The 19,117-nt window shown below is 43.6% G+C and overlaps 2 protein-coding genes across 10 annotated transcripts in view; one reads left to right on the plus strand and one right to left on the minus strand.

The window, feature by feature from the left end:
• The first annotated feature begins 3,103 nt into the window (after positions 1-3,103).
• Positions 3,104-7,692, plus strand: LOC143156686 (transmembrane protein 14C-like). The gene is made up of 4 exons (XM_076330529.1): positions 3,104-3,255; positions 3,772-3,873; positions 6,563-6,647; positions 6,875-7,692. Exons 1-4 carry the CDS (start codon positions 3,180-3,182, stop codon positions 6,930-6,932), a joined length of 321 nt encoding a protein of 106 aa, XP_076186644.1. The 5' UTR covers positions 3,104-3,179; the 3' UTR covers positions 6,933-7,692.
• A 2,447-nt stretch (positions 7,693-10,139) lies between these two features.
• Positions 10,140-19,117, minus strand: part of MAK (male germ cell associated kinase) — a 32,442-nt gene continuing 23,464 nt past the window's right edge. For 5 of the 9 annotated variants that reach the window (XM_076330520.1, XM_076330521.1, XM_076330523.1 and 2 more), the window contains 3 exons: positions 17,874-17,948; positions 14,979-15,107; positions 10,140-11,650 (listed from right to left, as the gene is read on the minus strand). In XM_076330520.1, coding sequence (XP_076186635.1) covers positions 11,496-11,650; positions 14,979-15,107; positions 17,874-17,948 — 359 coding nt within the window. In that variant the 3' untranslated portion in view covers positions 10,140-11,495. Of the gene's footprint in view, positions 11,651-14,978; positions 15,108-16,376; positions 16,574-16,856; positions 16,958-17,047; positions 17,645-17,873; positions 17,949-19,117 lie in introns of those variants that run through there. The other 4 variants (XR_012994665.1, XM_076330525.1, XM_076330526.1 and 1 more) reach the window with 4 other exon arrangements.

The raw sequence follows: 19,117 nt of genomic DNA on the forward strand, positions 1-19,117 counted from the left end.
CATTAGCGCTCTATTGGCCAGATACTTCAAGCTCCACTGCAAAACCTGTGTGCCTAAACCACAAATATTTGCAGCGCATCTCATGACACAAAAATGCAAATCAAGTTGTCTCCACAAAAGACAACAAGCTTCTGCAAATGTGATCCATAGTCTTAGTCTTTTCCATGCACCCACTAAGGGCAGTAGAGGAGGTCTCAAGAGTATATATGGAGCTCAGAGCAAGGGGGACCAGAGAACATGGGAAAGGGGAGGACAACTGAAAAGATAGAGAAAACCTTAGGACAAAAGTGGGGAGGAGGTAGGAGAAGGAAAACTGAGAAGGGTAAAGGAAAACAGTGCATGAGGGAATGAACTGAGAATGTGGAGAGCTGATAAGCTAAATGGGATAAAAATACTGTTTTGGTAAGTGTAAGCTGCCTTTTCCAGATAACCTGGGGCAAAATGCTGGTTTGCCACAGAGCTCATAAAACTGCAATAGGTGGCCCTTTTTGGTTTTGTTTTGGTTTGTTTGTTTAGTGAAAACCTGACAACTGTATTAACTTTCTTTTGATCGAAATATGTTTGTGCTAGTCCCTTAACCATTCATATGTAACAGAACAAAGATGCAGCCTGCACACCTCTTCTTCGGAGTCTTTTATGGAAGCAAGCGTGGAGGAAAGTTCATTGCTTTGCGAAGGAATTGGTCTGATCACAGTTTCCAGTGTGCAAGCTTCAGATCCTCCAATTTTTTTTCCTTGCAAATATATCCAGGCCCAAGCATAGCTATTATCAGTAGTGCAGTTGGGGAAAAAAAAACCCACAAAGCAGAAAGCACAATCGACAGGTCATTTGTGTTGTCCTACAGGCAGGCCTTGAAACTTGCCAAGTTCGGCAAACCTTTGGATACACATTAATGAAGAAGCTCTGCCAGAGGTCAGAAGGTAATTTGCTTCTTGTGTCAGGTGGGCCTCATGATATTTTCCTTTCTGTAAAATGCATAAAAGATCTTGTCAGAAGCACAAACCTCACTGCTCAGTTCTCAAAGCACAGCTGGGAAGGAAGGAGGCAGAGATCAGCTGGGAAACTTGCACAGATTTCATGGTGCTTGTGTCACACAGAATCACGGACCAGCTGAGGTTGGAAGGGACCTCCAGAAACTACCGATTTCAACCCCCCTTTCTCAAAGCAGGGTCAACTTGCTCGGGGCTCTGTCCAGTTGGGTTTTGAATATCTTCACGGATGGAGGCTCCACAGCCTCCCTGAACACCTCTTCCAGTGTTTGGCTGCCTTCACAATGAAAATTATTTTACGTAAGTTTAAATGGAATTTCCCATATTTCAACTTGTGCTCATTGTCCCTTGTCCAGTCACCACTGAGGAGATCCTGTCTCTGTCTTCTTTATTTTTCCCCGTCAGATATTTACACACATTGATAAGATGGCCCTGAGCCTCCTCTCCTCCAGGCTAAACAGTCCCAGCTCTCTCAACCACTTCTTGTATCAAAGATGCTCCAAGCTGTTAATGATTTTCATAGCCCTTTGCTAGACCTGCTTCAGTATGTCCATGTCTGCCTTGCACTGGGGAGCCCAGGCCTGGACCCAGCACTCCAGCTGTGTCTCACCACAGAGCAGAGCTGAAGGTTCACCTCCCTTGACCTTCCTAGGTGCAGCCCAGGGTGCCATCTACCTTCTTTACTGCAAGGGCACATTGCTGCCTCATGGGCAACTTCTTGTGACACCCTGGGACCCCCGGGACCTTTCCTGCAAAGCTGCTCTCCAGCCAGTCAGTCCCAGGCACCTCTGCAGCCCCAGACCAGGAGAGCTGCACCCTCCCTCAGGAGCTGGGACTGCATCCAGTGCAGTGCCTGGACGGCTTCTCCATATGGTGCCAGGGATTGTGCCCTGTAGCACATCACCACCATCGCTCAGCATGTGCACACTGTTGTCAGCAGAGTTTCCGGGGAATCCAGATGCCTTCTTTTGACATCTGTATCGGGTTTATGTGGCAAGGCTGTGGTAGTGGGGGGCTGCAGGGGTGGCTTCTGTGAGAAGACACCAGGAGCTGCCTTCATGTTGGGCAGAGCCAGCTCCAGCCACCTCCAAGATGGACCCACCGCTAGCCAAAGCTGAGCCCATCAGCGATGCTGGTGGTGCCTCTGTGATAACATATTTAAGAAAGGGTAAAAACACGGCGCAGCAGCAGCTGTGAGAGAGGAGTGAGAACATGTGAGAGAAACAGCCCTGCTTGCAGACACCCAGGTCAGAGCAGAAGGAGGGGAGGAACGCTCCAGGCACCGGAGCAGAAATTCCCCTGCAGCCCATGGTGAAGACCATGCTGAAGCAGGATGTCCCCCTGCAGCCTGTGGAGGACCACGGGGAGCAGATATCCACACTGCAGCCCTTGGAGGGCCCCATGCCACAGCGTGGACATGCCCTGAAGGAAGCTGCAGCCCGTGGAGAGGAGCCCACGCTGGAGCAGGTTTGCTGGCAGGAGTTGTGGCCCCGTGGGGGACCCACGCTGGAGCAGTCTGTTCCTGAAGGACTGCACCCCGTGGAAGAGACCCACGCTGGAGCAGTTAGTGAAGAACTGCAGCCCGTGGGAAGGACTCACGTTGGAGAAGTTCGTGAAGGACTGTCTCCCGTGGGAGGGACCCCACGCTGGAGCAGGGGAAGAGCGTGAGGAGGAAGGGGCAGCGGAGATGAGGCATTATGGACTGACCGCAACCCCCATTTCCCATCCCCCGGGGAGTCCGAGTGATGTTGAGCCTGGGAAGAAGGGGAGGAGGTGGTTTTATTTCGTTTTATTTCTGACTTTCCTACTCTGTTATTAATTGGCAATAGATTCAATTAATCTCCCCAAGCCGAGCCTGTTTTGCCCGTGTCGGTAACCGGTGAGTGATCTTTACTCCCGCAGAACCGCAGGAGGGGACGCACTGCAGCCCGCGCACCCAGCCAGCCCCGTCGGGGCCGCGGCGCTGCTGCCCCCCGCACCCGCCTCAGCCCCGCGCCCCGGCCCCGGCCCCGGCCCCGGCAAGGCGGCGGGCGGCTGCCGAGGCGAGCGGCCTCCCCCCCGGGTGCCCGTCACGGCCGGCGGGCGGGACCTCCGGGAGAGGCGGCACCGCCGCGGGGAGGGCGGCCCAAGGTCGGAGAACGGGGCGGCGGGGCGAGGCCAGGCGCTCCCCGCGGCCTCCGCTGCCCGCAGATGGAGTACGACTGGTTGGGCTTCGGCTACGCGGCGCTGGTGGCGGCGGGCGGCGTCGTCGGCTACGCCAAGGCAGGTAGGTGCCGGCGGCGGCGGGGGGAGGAGGTGTCCCGGTCCTGCCCGCAGACAGCCCTCCTCTCCGCCCGGCCCCGGCCCCGGCCTGGCGGCGGGTGTCCGAGCGCTGCGGAAGGGAGGGCTGGGTCGCTGCCGGGCTGACCTCAGGGGCTTAAATCCCGCCCTGGGAGCTGGCGGGGTGTCTGCCGGCCCTCTGAGCGCCCCGCGGGAGGCTGCCGCCTCAGCCGGGGCCGCGGGAAGCGCGGGCGCACGGTCCTGGTCCGCTGCGGGGAGTGACCCCGGCAAACCGTGCTAAATCCTTGTTGCGTGGAAACGGTGCTCGGCTGAGGTCTGCAAAGTATCTTACTAGTAAAAAAACCCCACTCCAGTGTCTTTTGTTTGGTTTAGATTGGGTTTGTGATTTTTTTTTTTTTTTTTGTTAGCAGTGAATGTGAACTTGCAAGTGCTTTTGTTTGGTTTGCAGGCATGCTTTATATGTGTTCTTTCAGTAACTGCTTTATCTTTCATTTTATTCAAGGCAGCGTCCCTTCTCTAGCAGCTGGTCTTCTCTTTGGTGGCTTAGCAGGACTAGGTGCCTACCAGCAGTCCAAAGATCCAAGGAACGTGTGGCTTTCCCTCGGTAAGTTTGCTCGGCACCCAAGTACTAAGCGTTACTGGTAGCAGTGGGAATAGTAACCTTTTTTCTAGCACGTTTCAGCCTATCTGTGCCCTTTTATTTATACAAATGTTGTAAGTGGTGGCAGGACCTCCTGCCCATAGCCAGGATGTTTTTGTGTAAGAGCACGGTACCTGGTTCTAAGACGTAGGTTGTCCTTCTGGAAGCCAGAGTTGGTGAGAAATACCCATCTCCTCTGCCAGATGAGAGACTGTGTTAAACTAACGTAGGCACAGCGAACGTACGTGAAAAATGTTTGGTTGTGAAGCAGCATTTTTAGTGTATGGTCATGGAATAGGCATTTTAGCAATAGTGAAAGCACTGTGACAAGCAGTATGTGGCTTTATGGAATATTGGTTTGCACAAGCATCTCAGAAGAAGAGCAGTATATGTTTTAATCCATCACATGCTGTGGAAGAAACAGTCTGAAGTATATAAAAGAAGGGAGGGAACGATCTATTCTTCTTGCTTACCGGTAGATGGGACAAGAAGTTGTGGGCTTAGCTTGCAGTTAACCCTTCCAGGTGAAGGAATAGATCAGGTGAACCTCAGGGACTTCGATCACTGCAGGACTTTAATAACTGGTTAGCCCAGTATCTGTCAGGAATTGATCTTGCCTTTGGGCACTAGGTTAGCCTAGGTGACCTCTTGAGGTTCCTTCTAGTTCTGTAGCTACGCCATAGTATTATTAGTGTTATGATGCTACAGCATTACAGTGATTTAAGACTACTTGAAACCAAGGGGACTTGATCACGTAATGTGCTGAAAGGCTTTATGAAGCCCCTGGTAGATCCTGCAGAGGACCAAACTGCCTTGTCAGTAAGGAATGAAATGTAAAACACAGCTCAATAAGAAGCAAAGTTTCCACTTGTGAACTTTCTCTTCCACTCAGGCATACTGTGGGAGTGGCTGTGCATCTCCGGCACGAGTTTTTAGGCAGTGTCATGACAGAAAGATGAGCAGCTTCCGTATATCCTGATGTGGTGCATGTATTGCTTTCAAGTGGACCTCCTGAAAGCGGTGTTGTGTCCCAGTCTAGAACAACTCTTTATTCATCCATTCTTCCTCAGCCCTGCTGCGATGTGCAGTTTCAGCTCCTGCTGAGCTTTAGGTTGGTCACAGTACATCAAGGGTAGAAATCCAGAAGAAGAACCTTGACAGAGTATCTTTAGAATACCTTTTGCACTGTCTGATGCAAACAAACTTGAAGCTTTGGAGAAAGGTATACAACACCTCCACCTGCCCTTCTTCTTCAAAGAAACAATGGCCCTGTAACCCGGGTCCTGCACTTCGGCCACAACAACCCCATGCAGCGCTACAGGCTTGGGGAAGAGTGGCTGGAAAGCTGCCCAGCAGAAAAGGACCTGGGGGTGCTGGTCGACAGCCGGCTGAACATGAGCCGGCAGTGTGCCCAGGCGGCCAAGAAGGCCAATGGCATCCTGGCCTGTATCAGAAATAGTGTGGCCAGCAGGAGTAGGGAAGTGATCGTGCCCCTGTACTCGGCACTGGTGAGGCCGCACCTCGAATACTGTGTTCAGTTTTGGGCCCCTCACTGCAAGAAGGACGTCGAGGTGCTGGAGCGTGTCCAGAGAAGGGCAACGAGGCTGGTGAGGGGTCTGGAGAACAAGTCTTATGAGGAGCGGCTGAGGGAACTGAGGGGTTGTTTAGCCTGGAGAAAAGGAGTCTGAGGGGAGACCTCATCGCTCTCTACAGCTACCTGAAAGGAGGTTGTAGCGAGGTGGGTGTCGGTCTTTTCTCCCAAGTAACAAGCGATAGGACGAGAGGAAACGGCCTCAAGTTATGCCAGGGGAGGTTTAGATTGGACGTGAGGAAAAATGTCTTTACTGAAAGAGTGGTGAAACATTGGAAGAGGCTGCCCAGGGAAGTGGTTGAGTCCCCATCCCTGGAGGTATTTAAAAGATGTGTAGATGAGGCACTTAGGGACATGGTTTAGTGGACATGGTGGTGTTGGGTCGACGGTTGGACTCGATGATCTTAGAGGTCTTTTCCAACCTTAATGATTCTATGATTTTATGTGAATATTGATGGGATTTTTTTTCCAGACTGAGATTAAATAATTTGGAGTAATGTTTAAAATGTTAGTCGCTCTTTCAGTTTGATCCCTTCGATTGCTTTCTGTTTGCTAATTCATATGTTCAGGTGGGGTTGTTTTATTTCTAGTTGTAGTGTTTAGTGCCACCTTCCAGTACAGAGAAATGGGAACTGTAATAATATTTGCCTCCCACATAGTGAACTTTGTCACCGTCCCAGCTTTCTGGCAGTTTTGAGCCTATCTGTATTCAAGGAAATAATTGTTCTTCTGCAAGCAAGGAGAAACTGAGGGAGAGTTAGTGATCTGCCCGGAGGACTGGAGGTTGTGGGCGATCAGACAGTGGTCTCAACCCTGATGAGATCTACTCGCTTCTAATGAGCAGTGGAGCGTGCTTACCAAAGCTGCTGGGAAGCTTGCAACAGCTCTACTGTTCAACAAAAATAAGTAAAATGTTTGCATATGCTTCCTTGTGGAGAGGAGGGAGGCGTTCCTCTCTGTAGACATAGGCCTCTTTGGTTGGCACCGCTAAATGTCCAAGCGTTGCAGTGCTGCGCTGGTGTCTCTATTTCGGATAGATCTGACTGGGCTTCTTTTCAACAGTGGCGTCTGGAACCTTGTCTGCTGTTATGGGAATGAGATTTTACAACTCCAGAAAAGCGATGCCAGGGATAATTGCTGGTACCAGGTAGTCACCTGTCTTTTGTTCTTGTCTGTATTTTTTAATAGGCATTTTATTTAACTTATTTGTGGATTATATTGTTTTAAAAATGTTACGTGGTAAGCTCTGTGAAAAATGAAGTCTTACGGTGGAGTTCAGCTAAATGAAATAATGTCAATGTTTTCTTCCTTCTTGTTCTTTATGGGATTTTTGCCCCCCCCCCCTTTTTTTATAACAACTGTTTTGTTCAACAGTTTACTGATGGTTGGACGGCTTGGATTGCAGATCATGGAAAAGCCTCTTGAGCCGTAAGTCTGCATCAAGTCCCTTGAAGATACGTGATTTGAGAAGCCTGAAAATGCAACTGCCTAAATGTGCTACACAAAAGTGGAAAAGGCACTGCTGTCTGTGCATGGTATTTTTCATATCCTAACGCATGTGGGTTGTGTTTTTAAAGAACCAACATTGAGATCCCATGTCTTCCAGAATGGTATTTGTCTTAACATTTTCTGCACTGTGAAGCAAGAAAATATGAGTATAGCATTAGTTTGGCTTCTGGTCCTGCAACTTACTGCAGGCAAAGGCCTCTTGGCACTTGCATACAGACAGTTGCAGGACTGAAGCGTAAATGTACATCTGGACTTGTCATTCTAAAATCATCTATCCTCTAAAACGAGGGGAGAGGAGTTGCCAATTTCTCACTAGTAATTAATATAACAAACGTGCTTATTACGTCACCTCTCCCCTTCCACTTCCCTGCCAGTTTATCCGGTCATCATGTTTGTCAGTCAGGGACTTTGTTCTCCCAGCACTGTGCGTTAGAACCTGGTCCCACAAAACACAATCACGGAGCAGGCTGTCAAGGTTCTGCTGTAATGCAATGAAGGCAAACCTGTTACTTGCAATTACTTGTAAGCAAAAGTGCCCGGCTAAATGTCATCGTTTCACTTTTACAGATTATTCATAAATCAAAAATATGCTTTATTAGATAATGCTGAACTGTAGGCATAGCTCTTGCATTTCATGAGAATTAAAATGTTATTCTAAATAAACCAACAAATTATTATTACAACCTTCTGTGTTCTACACAACTATTTTTTTTTTCTTTAATTGTTCATCTGGATTGATACAGTTTGGTGCCTTTCCCGCAGGGTGTTTGGATATATTTGTGAACGTGGATTGTGTAAATTATCTCTATTCCATTCCCTGAATCTAGTGACTTGTAAATATAAAAATCCCATGAACTGGGAGGAAGTACAGAGAACAAAAGCATACAGGCCATATGTTCAGACAAGTGTTACATCAAAATAATTTTTTTTTTTTCTGAGAGGAATCATCTATTTCAGATTTGAAAAACGCTCTATGAAAGTTTATTTAAAGACTGAAGGGCTCAGTTGATCAGTCTTTGTCCTCAGCTGATTCCCCTGATGCCTGAAATCATTCTAAATATAAACCTGCCAAGCAGAAGTAATCCTGGGAGCTACACATAGATGGTAGTGTATCCCTTTTCTGGTCTCATTTAACTTGCGTCCCTTTCTGCACAGATCCTGAGCTTCGATTTCCTCAACCTTTCTTCTTTGGTGGCTGGTACTGGGAGAGATGGAAGCAGTGGGATCGATCTGTTAGATTGAGCAACTCCAGAGTCTCACCAGAGTTCTCTAAATATCAGGCTAGTACCTTAGCAGGAGGGTGGTATCTTGTGGTCTTCCTTCCCTCTTTCCTTGTCGCAGCAAAACGGGCAGGGCAGTGACCCCGCACTGCCTGAGCAGGAGGTGCAGAGCTAGTCCGGTGGCAGTAGCCAGGCTCTGCCAGCAGAGCAGTGGTTTGCCAGGCAGGTCGCAGTGATGAGGCAGGGCCGCGGTCAAGCCAGGATGCCAAGGCAGCAGGCTGCGTTCCAGTTCCGCAGGGACCTGGGCCAGGCATGGGCACAGCTGCCGCACAGCTCCGGCAAGGGCATGGGTCTCAGCAGCCTGCTCCCAGGCCACACAATTTGGGTCAGAGCTGGCTTGAGCACAGGCAGCGAGAGCTCTTGGGCGTGAACCGTACTCAGGGCACCTTCCTAGAGCCTTTATTCGTCAGCCTGCAGAGTTCAGCTTCAGGTGCTCACCCGTATTTACTTCGCTCTCTTACCCTCCCTGCGTAGAAACAAGGGGTGCGCAGGACAACAGATGGTTTGTTTATAAATCATCCTTTTAAGTGCCTAATCCCAGGCTGTGGACCCAGCGTTGGTGGGCAGGTGTCTGAATGTCTTTGCCCTAGCTCGAACAGGTTAATAAGCCAGACATTAGTATTTAAGACACTTCTCTTTAAACTACCGTACGGGTTATTTGCCTCTTCATATTGCTTTTGAAGCAGTTATCTTCTGTGGAAGTAAGATGCAAACATAAATGCATCCCCTGCAATAAGCTGAGAAGAGCCACGATCCATCAGTTTTCTAATTGTACAATGCTGGTCTCAAATCGGGTAACTTGCACATTTGGGCTGCAGTTGTCCTTTAATGGAATAAAGACAATAGAAAGCCGGGAATTGGACTGATAAGCTTTTAAACTCGTAGAGCAAAGTGTTAAGCCTTGCTGCTGTTCCATGAGCTTTGGAAAGCAGTAGCTTGAGTCGAGAACTGCTGGTAGAACTCTAGTTACCACTTTTCAGTTCAGGAGAAACAGTAGTAATCCAGACAAAGGGAGGAGAGAAAAGCTTGAGCCTTACACACTTTTTACCCCCTTGGAACTTTATCAGTATATACTAAATTTCTTGAGCATTAGATGGCATTTCTGCACTAACAGTTCAGTGTGTACCAATGAATCGCAGTTAAAATGACTGTACAAAGCCTATCAGCCTCTTATGACTGTTTTTTCTTGCTGTTTACAAGAAAAATTTCTTAGCGCTTGTCATGCTTTAGTTATGGACAAGTAAAGGCTGTTATGGTTATGTCAAAGCCGTTTCAATGTTCATCAGCATATGGTAAGAACAGCAGGTTTCTTCTAGCCATATTTAGTGCCATAAATAGTACCTATTTATTTTTCTGCTCTAGGTGATTTATGGACATGTGAGCTATGGACACATTATTAGTTAATTCCTTGACCAGGCTGTGATTTTAACTAAGTCTCAGACATCTTGTACTAGAGATGAGTGATTCATTTCTCTCGTTTTTTAATTATAAAACCAGTGCATTTATGCCTGTTACAGAAAGTCTGAGGTTGTCCTTCATTGCCATAGCCGGTTACAGATCTATTCTACAGATAAATTAAGATGCATTTAAATAGCATAGGGACATCTGTTAATGCTAAGGGAATGACAAATACTTAAGCCTAGACCAATGGCAATTGAATTAAAGTCTCCAGCGCATTACTAACCAGATATCCCTATCTCTGTATAGCTCTTCCAGTATTAAAGTGGCATTTTCTTTAGGTGTGATTTTCATAACAGAATACTTGACTTTTTGGTACAACTGTTTTAGATTAAATTGATTTCCAGTAAGTTAACATAACCCATATATTATGGCACATTAGGTCAACAACAGGAATTTAAATATTTATATGCAGTTATAAAAGCCACACAAATACATTTCTTTTTTACAATGCTTAAAGTAATCATTAACAGCTTTACATCCTTAAAGAACATACTAATTTTGTACTTTAAAATGGCAGGTTTAATGTAACTACTAGGTCTAAAGCATCTATTCTAAATGCAGTTGTTAACAGAAGTAGCCTAGCTCAACATCCTAAAAAACAATTTATTGTACATTGGAAGGTCCTTTGCGGGATATGACTATAAAACTTAGCACAGAAGCCAGGGAAGGTACTGAATGAGCATATAAACAGTGAGGTATTGCATTAATAAAGTTTGTGTGTGTTTTTAGGTACCTAAGTTGGCCTTTAAGATCCAAACCAGAAAGCAACATCTTTGAAGAACAGCCCAATATCCTCCCTCATGTAGCTTATTCAACTTGTGTAGTTTAGTTTGATCACACAATAAAGACATGTAGAAACAGGAGTTTACTGATAATTCATGCCTTTTTGGCTAATTCACCCTTAAAATGACTGACAGACCGCAGTGATTCAGGCTCCTTAAAATGTCACTGTGACCCTCCGTTGACAGGACAGATACAAATCTCCACAGATCTTCGACCAAAAATGGTCATAAGTTAATTATAACAGTAGAATCTAATTTTTAGGCTTCACTACAGCTTGGCAATGAAAGTCTAGCGTTCAGTACTTGTTTAACTATTTTCCAATATTGCTGTATCATTCTATAGCCATATACAGGCCAAGTTTTTAGACCTTCCTTGTCTAGTATTTATCAGTGGATTGCTTATGTCCCGCTACGACGAGTTAAGTTCTCATTGCTATTATGAGTATTTGCACATTACAGACCCTAAGTAACTCTTAGGTACAAGTTGTGTGAGAGTGTGGTGTTCTTCACAAAGCCCGATCTGTGCTTTCACTCTCATCTTTCTGGTAAGGAGCCAGCCCAAGACCTGAAAGCCTGCTGCCGCCCTGCTTTAGCCCTGCTTCTAGCTGCTTGTGTACCTGAAAGCAAGCATATGCCAATAGAGGATGTTGCATTGGGCGAACAACCATAACAGTTGTTTTAAGAGTACGAGGACAGGAGATCCATCTATAGAAAAATGTCGAGTGAAATCTACTTCTCAGTAGTTTTGGCAATATGTGTTACGCAATACTTTAATAAATCCTACTTTATAGCCAGTATTTTACGTGGTATTATATGTATTATACAGGTAATAGAACAAAAGGTCTTTTTTTCTTCTTTACTACTGCATAGTCTTAGGAAAAGTGAGAGCAAATAGGCATTTCAGGTTTCCAGTGCAGGAGAACTGAACATAGCTCACACAATATCTACATAGGATGGCATTTTCTATCTGTTTCCTCCGTATTTGGCCACCCAGTCTGTTCTTCCATGTACTGGCTGAATTGTTGGTGAGCGAGTTAAAACAGTCACGTTTTTTGCTGCTGAATTGAAAGTAGGACCTGGTAACTGAGCACGAGCAGCTTTGGTTTTCCAGGAATAATCTGAAAGGAACAAGAACTCAGAATTAGTTAGGACTCAACAGGTATTTCACTCCTTTACAGATAAAAGAACGAGAGCTTAAAGATGACTTGTGGTACTCAAGGATGCTAACACAGCAGGATGCTTTGGTCTCTGATACGCTGTCTATGCTTGTTTTCAGATAAGGTTAATGTTTCCTATAGTTTATCTTACTAGTAATTCTCATCTACTGGATACTTGTTTCGGAGCAATCCCTTGGGAAAACACTGAGACTGAAATTCAGTGGAAAAACTGATGTGTATGTCTACAACTGTATCTCCTATTACAAAACGGCTACAGAATGGAGGTGTTCTTTCCTCTATCTCAAATATTTGAAAAAGCATATAACTATAACATTGCTAAACTTATTAAAACCCAAACAGCCTGGACTGAAGGACAGCTTCTGGAGACTCTCTTGTTCCTGTTGGGATTTTATGCCTTTTATTCCCCTCCTGCTTAGCTGAGAACTCCTAGGATACCTGGTGGCGAGTCCTCTTCCTCTCCATTTCCTGTTTCTCTATCGATTTCAGAGGGTCTGTTCCAAGTCCTTGGGTTTTTTTATCCCTTATACTGGCATCCACCTGGTTTCAGGCACTGGTAGTAGTGCACTACTATATTCCCAGCCTTCCTACTCAGATTTCCCCTTTCTGCATTTCAGATAGACAGTCACTACTTCCTCAAGCTTCATGTGATTAAAGTAATTGCCCTGCTGCAGGGGCTGACTGCTCATGGTTTTCTTCACGTTCATCACCAATTCTGCCATTTTTCCAAGCCTTTAAAGTCAGTCATTTGGGACCTCTCTTACATATAAGAAGAAATCCTATTAGGATTTGTATATATAAGAAATATATATACTCCTGCTATACCTTACCATTATTTCCTTAGCATTCCTAAAGTATGTCTTGCCCCTTGCATTCCTACTTTGTAGTTTAGTCTTCTTTTATTAGATGTTACTGATACTTTTTTTTTTTTTTAATTTAACATGTTATGGGTAAAATACTTTTTTTTTTGGTGCCTATGTATCATTCTGTTTCTTATGGAAACCCACCTATTTTTGGTGGTATTTTTCAACAGTGGGTTGAACCCGTCAAGACATTTAAAAAGGAGGAATCTCACGGACCTGAAACTGGGGGTCAGGTCTCCACCTCTTTGAAAACTAATGCTGTTCCTTTTTATTGTAGGCTGGCATTCCCTGTCTTTCATCAGCGAGTACAATTCCAGCCTACCCTCTCTTGGCAATGAAGGTCACTTCTCTTGGGTCTTGGCATTGCATTTTCCTCAGAGAAATTTATCTTTTTTACTACATTAAATTATTTAAATTATGGCATTAAAAAACTTAACAGAACAAACGAAGAGAGCAAAAACAATTGGGAGCACAACTTGTTTCAGTTTGGATAATACAAAGCAAAGGGTCACCAAAAATGTTAATGTTCAAGTATTGACAGATAGGAGATAAAACCTGCCATTTGCTTCATCCTTATCTCTCTTCCCATGCAAGTCTGCAGAGTTTAGGCTAAATGTGAGGGGTTTAAGCAATAGGATTCTTGCTCTTCTCCAGGACATGGAAGAGTCTCTTAATTGACCTCCATCTGCCAGCCTTTCTGACTTTTACTACACATTTGCCATTTCTAATTACAGATTAACAGTGAATTTATTTCCCTTTGGATCACCGTAAGTAATTCCTTTTCATTCTCACTATTCACAGCGGTCTAGAGATAGTTGCAGATTTTGTCCTCCTGTGAACTTCTTGATCCACACACTGTGACAAATCAAAACTCTCGTTGTTGTGTTTCAGCGGTGAGTTGATAAGATAATGAAGTGCAGCTCCAGCCTTCCCTGGTGGGTTTCTGATCAACTCAGACTCAGAATATGCATACATCCAAGTGTATTTTATATATGCGTGCCATCTCCTTCCTTACCTCCCTCCCTCCCTCTCTCCTTCTCAGAAGTCACTCGCAGGTTCCTAAGGGGAACGGGTAACTCAAAAGAGCAAGTCAGCAAAAAGACAACATTATTAAGCAGGACCATATCAGATTGGTCTGACATAGGCCCTTTAGTTAAACAATTCACGATTAGTTTAGGGCCTTGCTATTTCCTCTGAAGTAACTAGAGAAGTGTGCTGCTGGGTTTTGGACAACGGCTTTAAATCTTCGCTCACAAACCAGTTTCTCCTGCATCCTGAGCACTTCTGTTCATCTTCTCTGAATCAGAAACATACCAACAAAGAAGGTGCTCAGAATGTCATCCATACCGCAGAGGATCCAAGGTAACAGTCACATTCAGAACAGACTTCACATTGTTTTTAACTGATGAATGGAACAGTCTTTTAATGTGTTTGTTAATGTAATGTACAGCTACGTCGTTACTGTATCATAACTATTAAGAACTGGTCATTTGCATTCTCTTGTTTGGCTTTTATCTTCTATAATGTAGCAACATTGAAAGTTTGATGTCACAAAGCACTCTTGTGATACTTCATGGGTACAAGAGTAGTGTCATCTCAGTACCCACAGACTTACATAGCCAACATAGTGAGATGAAGACACAGTGAAAACCTGCCTTACATGACCACTGCAGAAACCACAAACCAACTAGATAGGGCCAGTAAATAAGAGAGCAAGTAATTTTAATTAACTGCTTATACCGTATCTGTAACATTATTTGTGAATGTACGAAGTCACTTGATGAAGGTCTTTGCCTTTTTTTGAAGTTGTGGAGGTCACTGTAAGCACGGATCAGCATAATTCAGTTGCATTAAGTGACATTAAACTGATTAAAGACCCACACAAGACAGCCCCAAGCTACATTAAAGTCACTGTCAAGAAAATTCCTCCAAATCCACTCAAATATAAGGCTTTTTTTAAAACCTGAATGTATGTATTTTGCATACTTACTAGTTGATGACTGCACCGATTCCTACTAGCTACATAAATCATGGATTTATATTTGTGTCTAATCTACATGACCATTACTATAGAGTTGTGGAGTACTTTTACAATTCTGCTTAGCCCTTCACCACTAATGAACAGTAGTTTAGCAAATGGTCCAAACCTTCTAGAATTACAAAACATTTGCACCTTTATTTTCTCTTTTACGTAACAAACAATAGTAGCAATAGTTTCTCAGGGTATCAGGACTGCCTCTAGACACCTACATTCAATTTACGTATGTTGAGAACAATTTATGCCCAAACAATTTTATTTACAAAACTTGGAGGAAAACCTTACTAAGGGCTAATAAATCTTTTAAGCAGCATGGGAAATGAACATTTCTCTTTGTCTCAGGTATGTATGGTAAAAGGATGTTCCTTACCCGATGCAGGTGCACCAAGAGGAGCTAGCTGTATCCGTTGTCCAGCGGATCCAACCTCTTTTTTATGACAGGAAGGGATATATACTCCTGATGGGTTGTAAGCAGCACCACTTACAAAGCCAGGATTTCCTGTTGACATTACAGAGTTTTAGTATTTTCAGCTGCATACAGGAAACCTTGCCTAGTTTTTATAGTCACTTCAAAATACATTTGCAGTACCACAAGAGTAACTATGAGTGTTCTTTAAAAACTCCCTAGTTTTTTCCAACTCCCTGTTGAAAAAAAGTATATATACATTCTTTGTTCTGTGTATTAGTTGGACCCTTTACAGCCCCTAACAAACTCACTAAGTTGCAGATCCAGTACATCTGATATGCAGTTCAGCGGGAATAAAGACAAGAGAGCAGGATGAACATTTTGTTAGTACTTTCATTAAACTTAGACCACATAGAAAGGTTTACACTGAGTTTTAGAGAAAGGCAGGATCTTACTTACAGCTACTTGCTTTGCTGGAAGCTGGTTTAAGCACTTCAGTAGTTGAAAACTAGCGCTCAACAGTACTCTTGTGCTCAACATGTTTGGCCTAAATCTATCTAAAATAATGGAACCAAAGGGTCTTGTGGGAAGTAGTGCACCACTTGAAGTTGACTTTGCTGGTTCCACAGTTAAAGGCCTGCTATAACAGTCAGACCCAATTACCCTCTTTCTTTAACCCCGGTTATAATTTTGTTGTACCTAGTTTTGGTCCAGATCTTTCTTTAAAGCAGTGCTACCTTGGGAAGGCTGACAAAACCATCCTCATTTGGAAGTTGAGAAACACTGTGCGTTTACACACGAAATCAGTACTGAAATCATTGTTCAATGGCAGAGGGATCTGTTACAATATTTAGACTCACTGCTTCAAGAAAATTTCTTACCTTCTCCATGTCTGTCATCACTTGGGACAGTGTTAAGACTGTGCTGGCACAACGTCCAGAGAGAAATGCTTTTCTCCAGTGGTGTGGTTCTGTATTCAGTAGTGTTAAATTTCTGAACTACAAGGCCATACACAGCAGTTTTAATTTGACCTTTATCAAGTGTGAGCATTTTTATCATAGTAATATTCAGCATGGTTGCAATGGTAGCTGCAGTAAAACACGCAGTATCTGATTTGACAGTTTTTCTGTCTCCTAAATCTCTGGCCTCAGTGCAATCCCAAAATGTTCCTCTTCACACAAACACTCTCAGTCCTCTGTGATAATTTCAGAGCTCAGAGCAGTGGATCTATAAGCTGCAAAATTGGTCATCTACAAACCCAAAAAGGTATCCTCAGCTAATTACAGCTGTGTTGGGTCATTGCATACCTCCCTGCTCAGGAGCACTAACAAAAAAAGCCTTCAGCTAACTCAGTTTTGCCAGCCTCCTCAACCTGTCACTTCTATCAGTCCTGCGAATAGCTGGGTCTCCATGTGGTTTCCCTGTGTCCAGTTGATGCCGGTCTCCAGCACAGTAAAGAATGATGCAAAAGCCCTGGTGAAAAATACAACTTTATTAAAGTATTCTAATAAAATTTAACTTTCTCGTAGTCTTTAAGTTCTTCCTTTTCAGGAATTTGCCTGAAAAAGAAAAGCAACACAGTTTTAGTGGTTCGTTTACCTGCCTGTGCACATACACACACATTCTCTTATTCCCCCAGTTCCTAATTATTTCACTGGGAGTGATTCATAGCTGTGACAGCTCAGTAGCTATTCCTTAAAATTCTGAGGTCTGAAAATAAGAACATAACAGGCCTCAATTAATATAACCTCAAAAAGACTACTTCTGTCTGCTTCTTATCTACAGCTCAGCAAAGCTGCCTATCTGTCAAAAATTGCTCAACCATTTTTTGGTTCTCCTTACCTCTCAGTGTCCAATGTCCTTTATGAACCCTTCCGCAGGAAATGGAAGAGTGGAGCCAGGAGGAACAGTCTAGGTGAAACTGAGAGGTCTGAAGGGGTGGTCTTTTGTTGGATGAGAACAAGGGAAGGAGGGAAAAAAAAGTTCAGTATAAAATAACAGAAAAACTACAAATAAAAAAAATCCTATTGAAAAGCACAGTTCCTTACCTCTGACCACTGCTGCACAAAAGAAGGGGTTCTTGCTATAGAAGTATTCATCCATGAGGCATCCAGGAGGTCTGGCAGCAGGTGTATAGGCAAGCACTCATGGCCATGATGTCAGCAAGTGTAAGCGTGGCCCAGGCCGTACCCCCTACCCTCAAACAACACATACCTGATTCTTCATAAAGGATAAAGTCACTGAATCGTTTGAGCTGGGTAGCGAGTTAAAAAAACCCTATGAATAGCTGCAATGAAACATATCACACAGGCAGTACACACCAGAGGGGCCAGAAACTGGGAGAGGTGAAACATTCCAGCAGCTTTAAAATGCTCGCAGCGAACAATGTGTTTAGACACAAACTAGGCTGCCTGGAAACCTGAGTTTCCACCCCTCTTACACTCAGGTAACTCCACCAAAATCTATGCAATCATAGCGCTGTAAAATCGGTGTAACAGATAGAGAATCAGAAAGCAGTCAATGATGCAAGTCCCAAGTGCTGTTATGAAAAAGCAGTCCTTCAGGAGATGCACATGCTGCTGCTTCAGGATCGCTTCTTCACCATTATCCAGCAACAGTGCAGTGACATGCTGTGGATTATAATTAGGGCAAAATATTCATTGTCTTTTAAAGCACAATAAGTGCGAAGAGTCCAGAAGAAGTCACAATGAAGAGAGCAAGGTTTGACAAAACAGATTACAACTGAAAATGAAGTATATGATCACCTGGAATCTGCAGTATAAGTGCAATTTTTACAAGAAAATGTAAAACATAAATATGAAATGTGCAAAGAACCAGGCTATAATTGCTATAAATTACCTTTTGGATCCTCTAATCTTTCATTCAACCTTTCTTTGCATGATAGCTTTTCAATAGGTATAATTAAGTTCTCATCTGTAGACAAAGAAAATGAAAGGAAGAAAAAGATAGAAAGACAGAATTTTAGAAAAAGTGTATGAAGAACCTGGCTAGGTGATGTAAAAGAAATGAGGGAAAACAAAGCAAGAAAGAACAAATATCTGACATTTTTGTAACTATAATGTCTCATTCCTATGTTTTCTCAAGCAGGAAATGTTACTCTAACAAGTTACTTTACAAGGTCCTTTCTAATAATGGAATAAAAATGTGGTTTACCAACAATGCAATCACATTCCAGTCACACAAATACATAAATCACAAGTTTAAGCACTCGGGCGTATCTGCAAAGTTGACTGATCATAACCTTACAATTCTTCATAAATAAAGTATTTGTAACTATTTGCTCTTATCTTATTTCACCTTAGGGCAATGTTGTGGATGAGGACAAAAAATAAGCACTTAAATACACTAAACATAGTTATTTAAACAGTAAACAGCATACAGTGTCAACTTTCAATTCTGTCAATATGAAAAAAGAAAGCATACATAATTTACATGTGTGTTATTTCCGTGATCGGTGCTCCAGCTATCCTGGTTTCATGTGTATCTGTCTTAAATGTTGTTGCCTCCCCAGTATATGAAACATCGCATGCAATTTAAGATACTGATGGAAATAATACCAAGTATTTTCAAACATACAAAATAATCAGTTTTAGGGTTTTTTCTTTAAACTTTTGGTAGATACCCAAAGTAAGCCAGTAAGACAAAAGCAGGATTTTTACCATTAGCATTCATCTTAATTTTATTTTCAGTGCAATTCAGTAGGTAGATGCCTAGCTTATTGATGCATACTTTTGGAAACAGCTCTTTGCCTTTTTGTGCCTAATTCCCTTGCAAGACTATTTTTTGAGTATATTAATTCTGAGGCACCCAGATACTGTATTTCGGAAAAGAAAAAGGTACATGTGATGATTGCTTAAAAAGTCTGTTCTATTCCATCAAAATTCTGGTAGGTGCTGTTATTTTTCCACTTCCTAAAATCTTTCACACAATTTCAGATGAACAACTTACAGCTCACCTGACTTTCAGAGGGAAAATCAGATTTGTTGACACTGCAGAATGGCTACTAAAGTTCTATTAAAAAGGGGCGCAGCATCTGCACATCAACAAACCTTCTAAAGTTCTTTCTGTACAAGCATGTAAGG

This window comes from Aptenodytes patagonicus, chromosome 2 (assembly GCF_965638725.1).
Source record: "Aptenodytes patagonicus chromosome 2, bAptPat1.pri.cur, whole genome shotgun sequence".
NCBI classification, from domain to species: Eukaryota; Metazoa; Chordata; class Aves; order Sphenisciformes; family Spheniscidae; genus Aptenodytes; species Aptenodytes patagonicus.

What these genes read in the sequence shown, in the direction of transcription:
- LOC143156686 (XM_076330529.1), top strand. Translation starts at nt 3,180, where the DNA reads ATGGAGTACGACTGGTTGGGCTTCGGCTACGCGGCGCTGGTGGCGGCG. An exon ending in CGTCGGCTACGCCAAGGCAG is followed by an intron (nt 3,256 to 3,771) that starts GTAGGTGCCGGC and finishes ATTTTATTCAAG; the next exon opens with GCAGCGTCCCTTCTCTAGCA. An exon ending in GAACGTGTGGCTTTCCCTCG is followed by an intron (nt 3,874 to 6,562) that starts GTAAGTTTGCTC and finishes TCTTTTCAACAG; the next exon opens with TGGCGTCTGGAACCTTGTCT.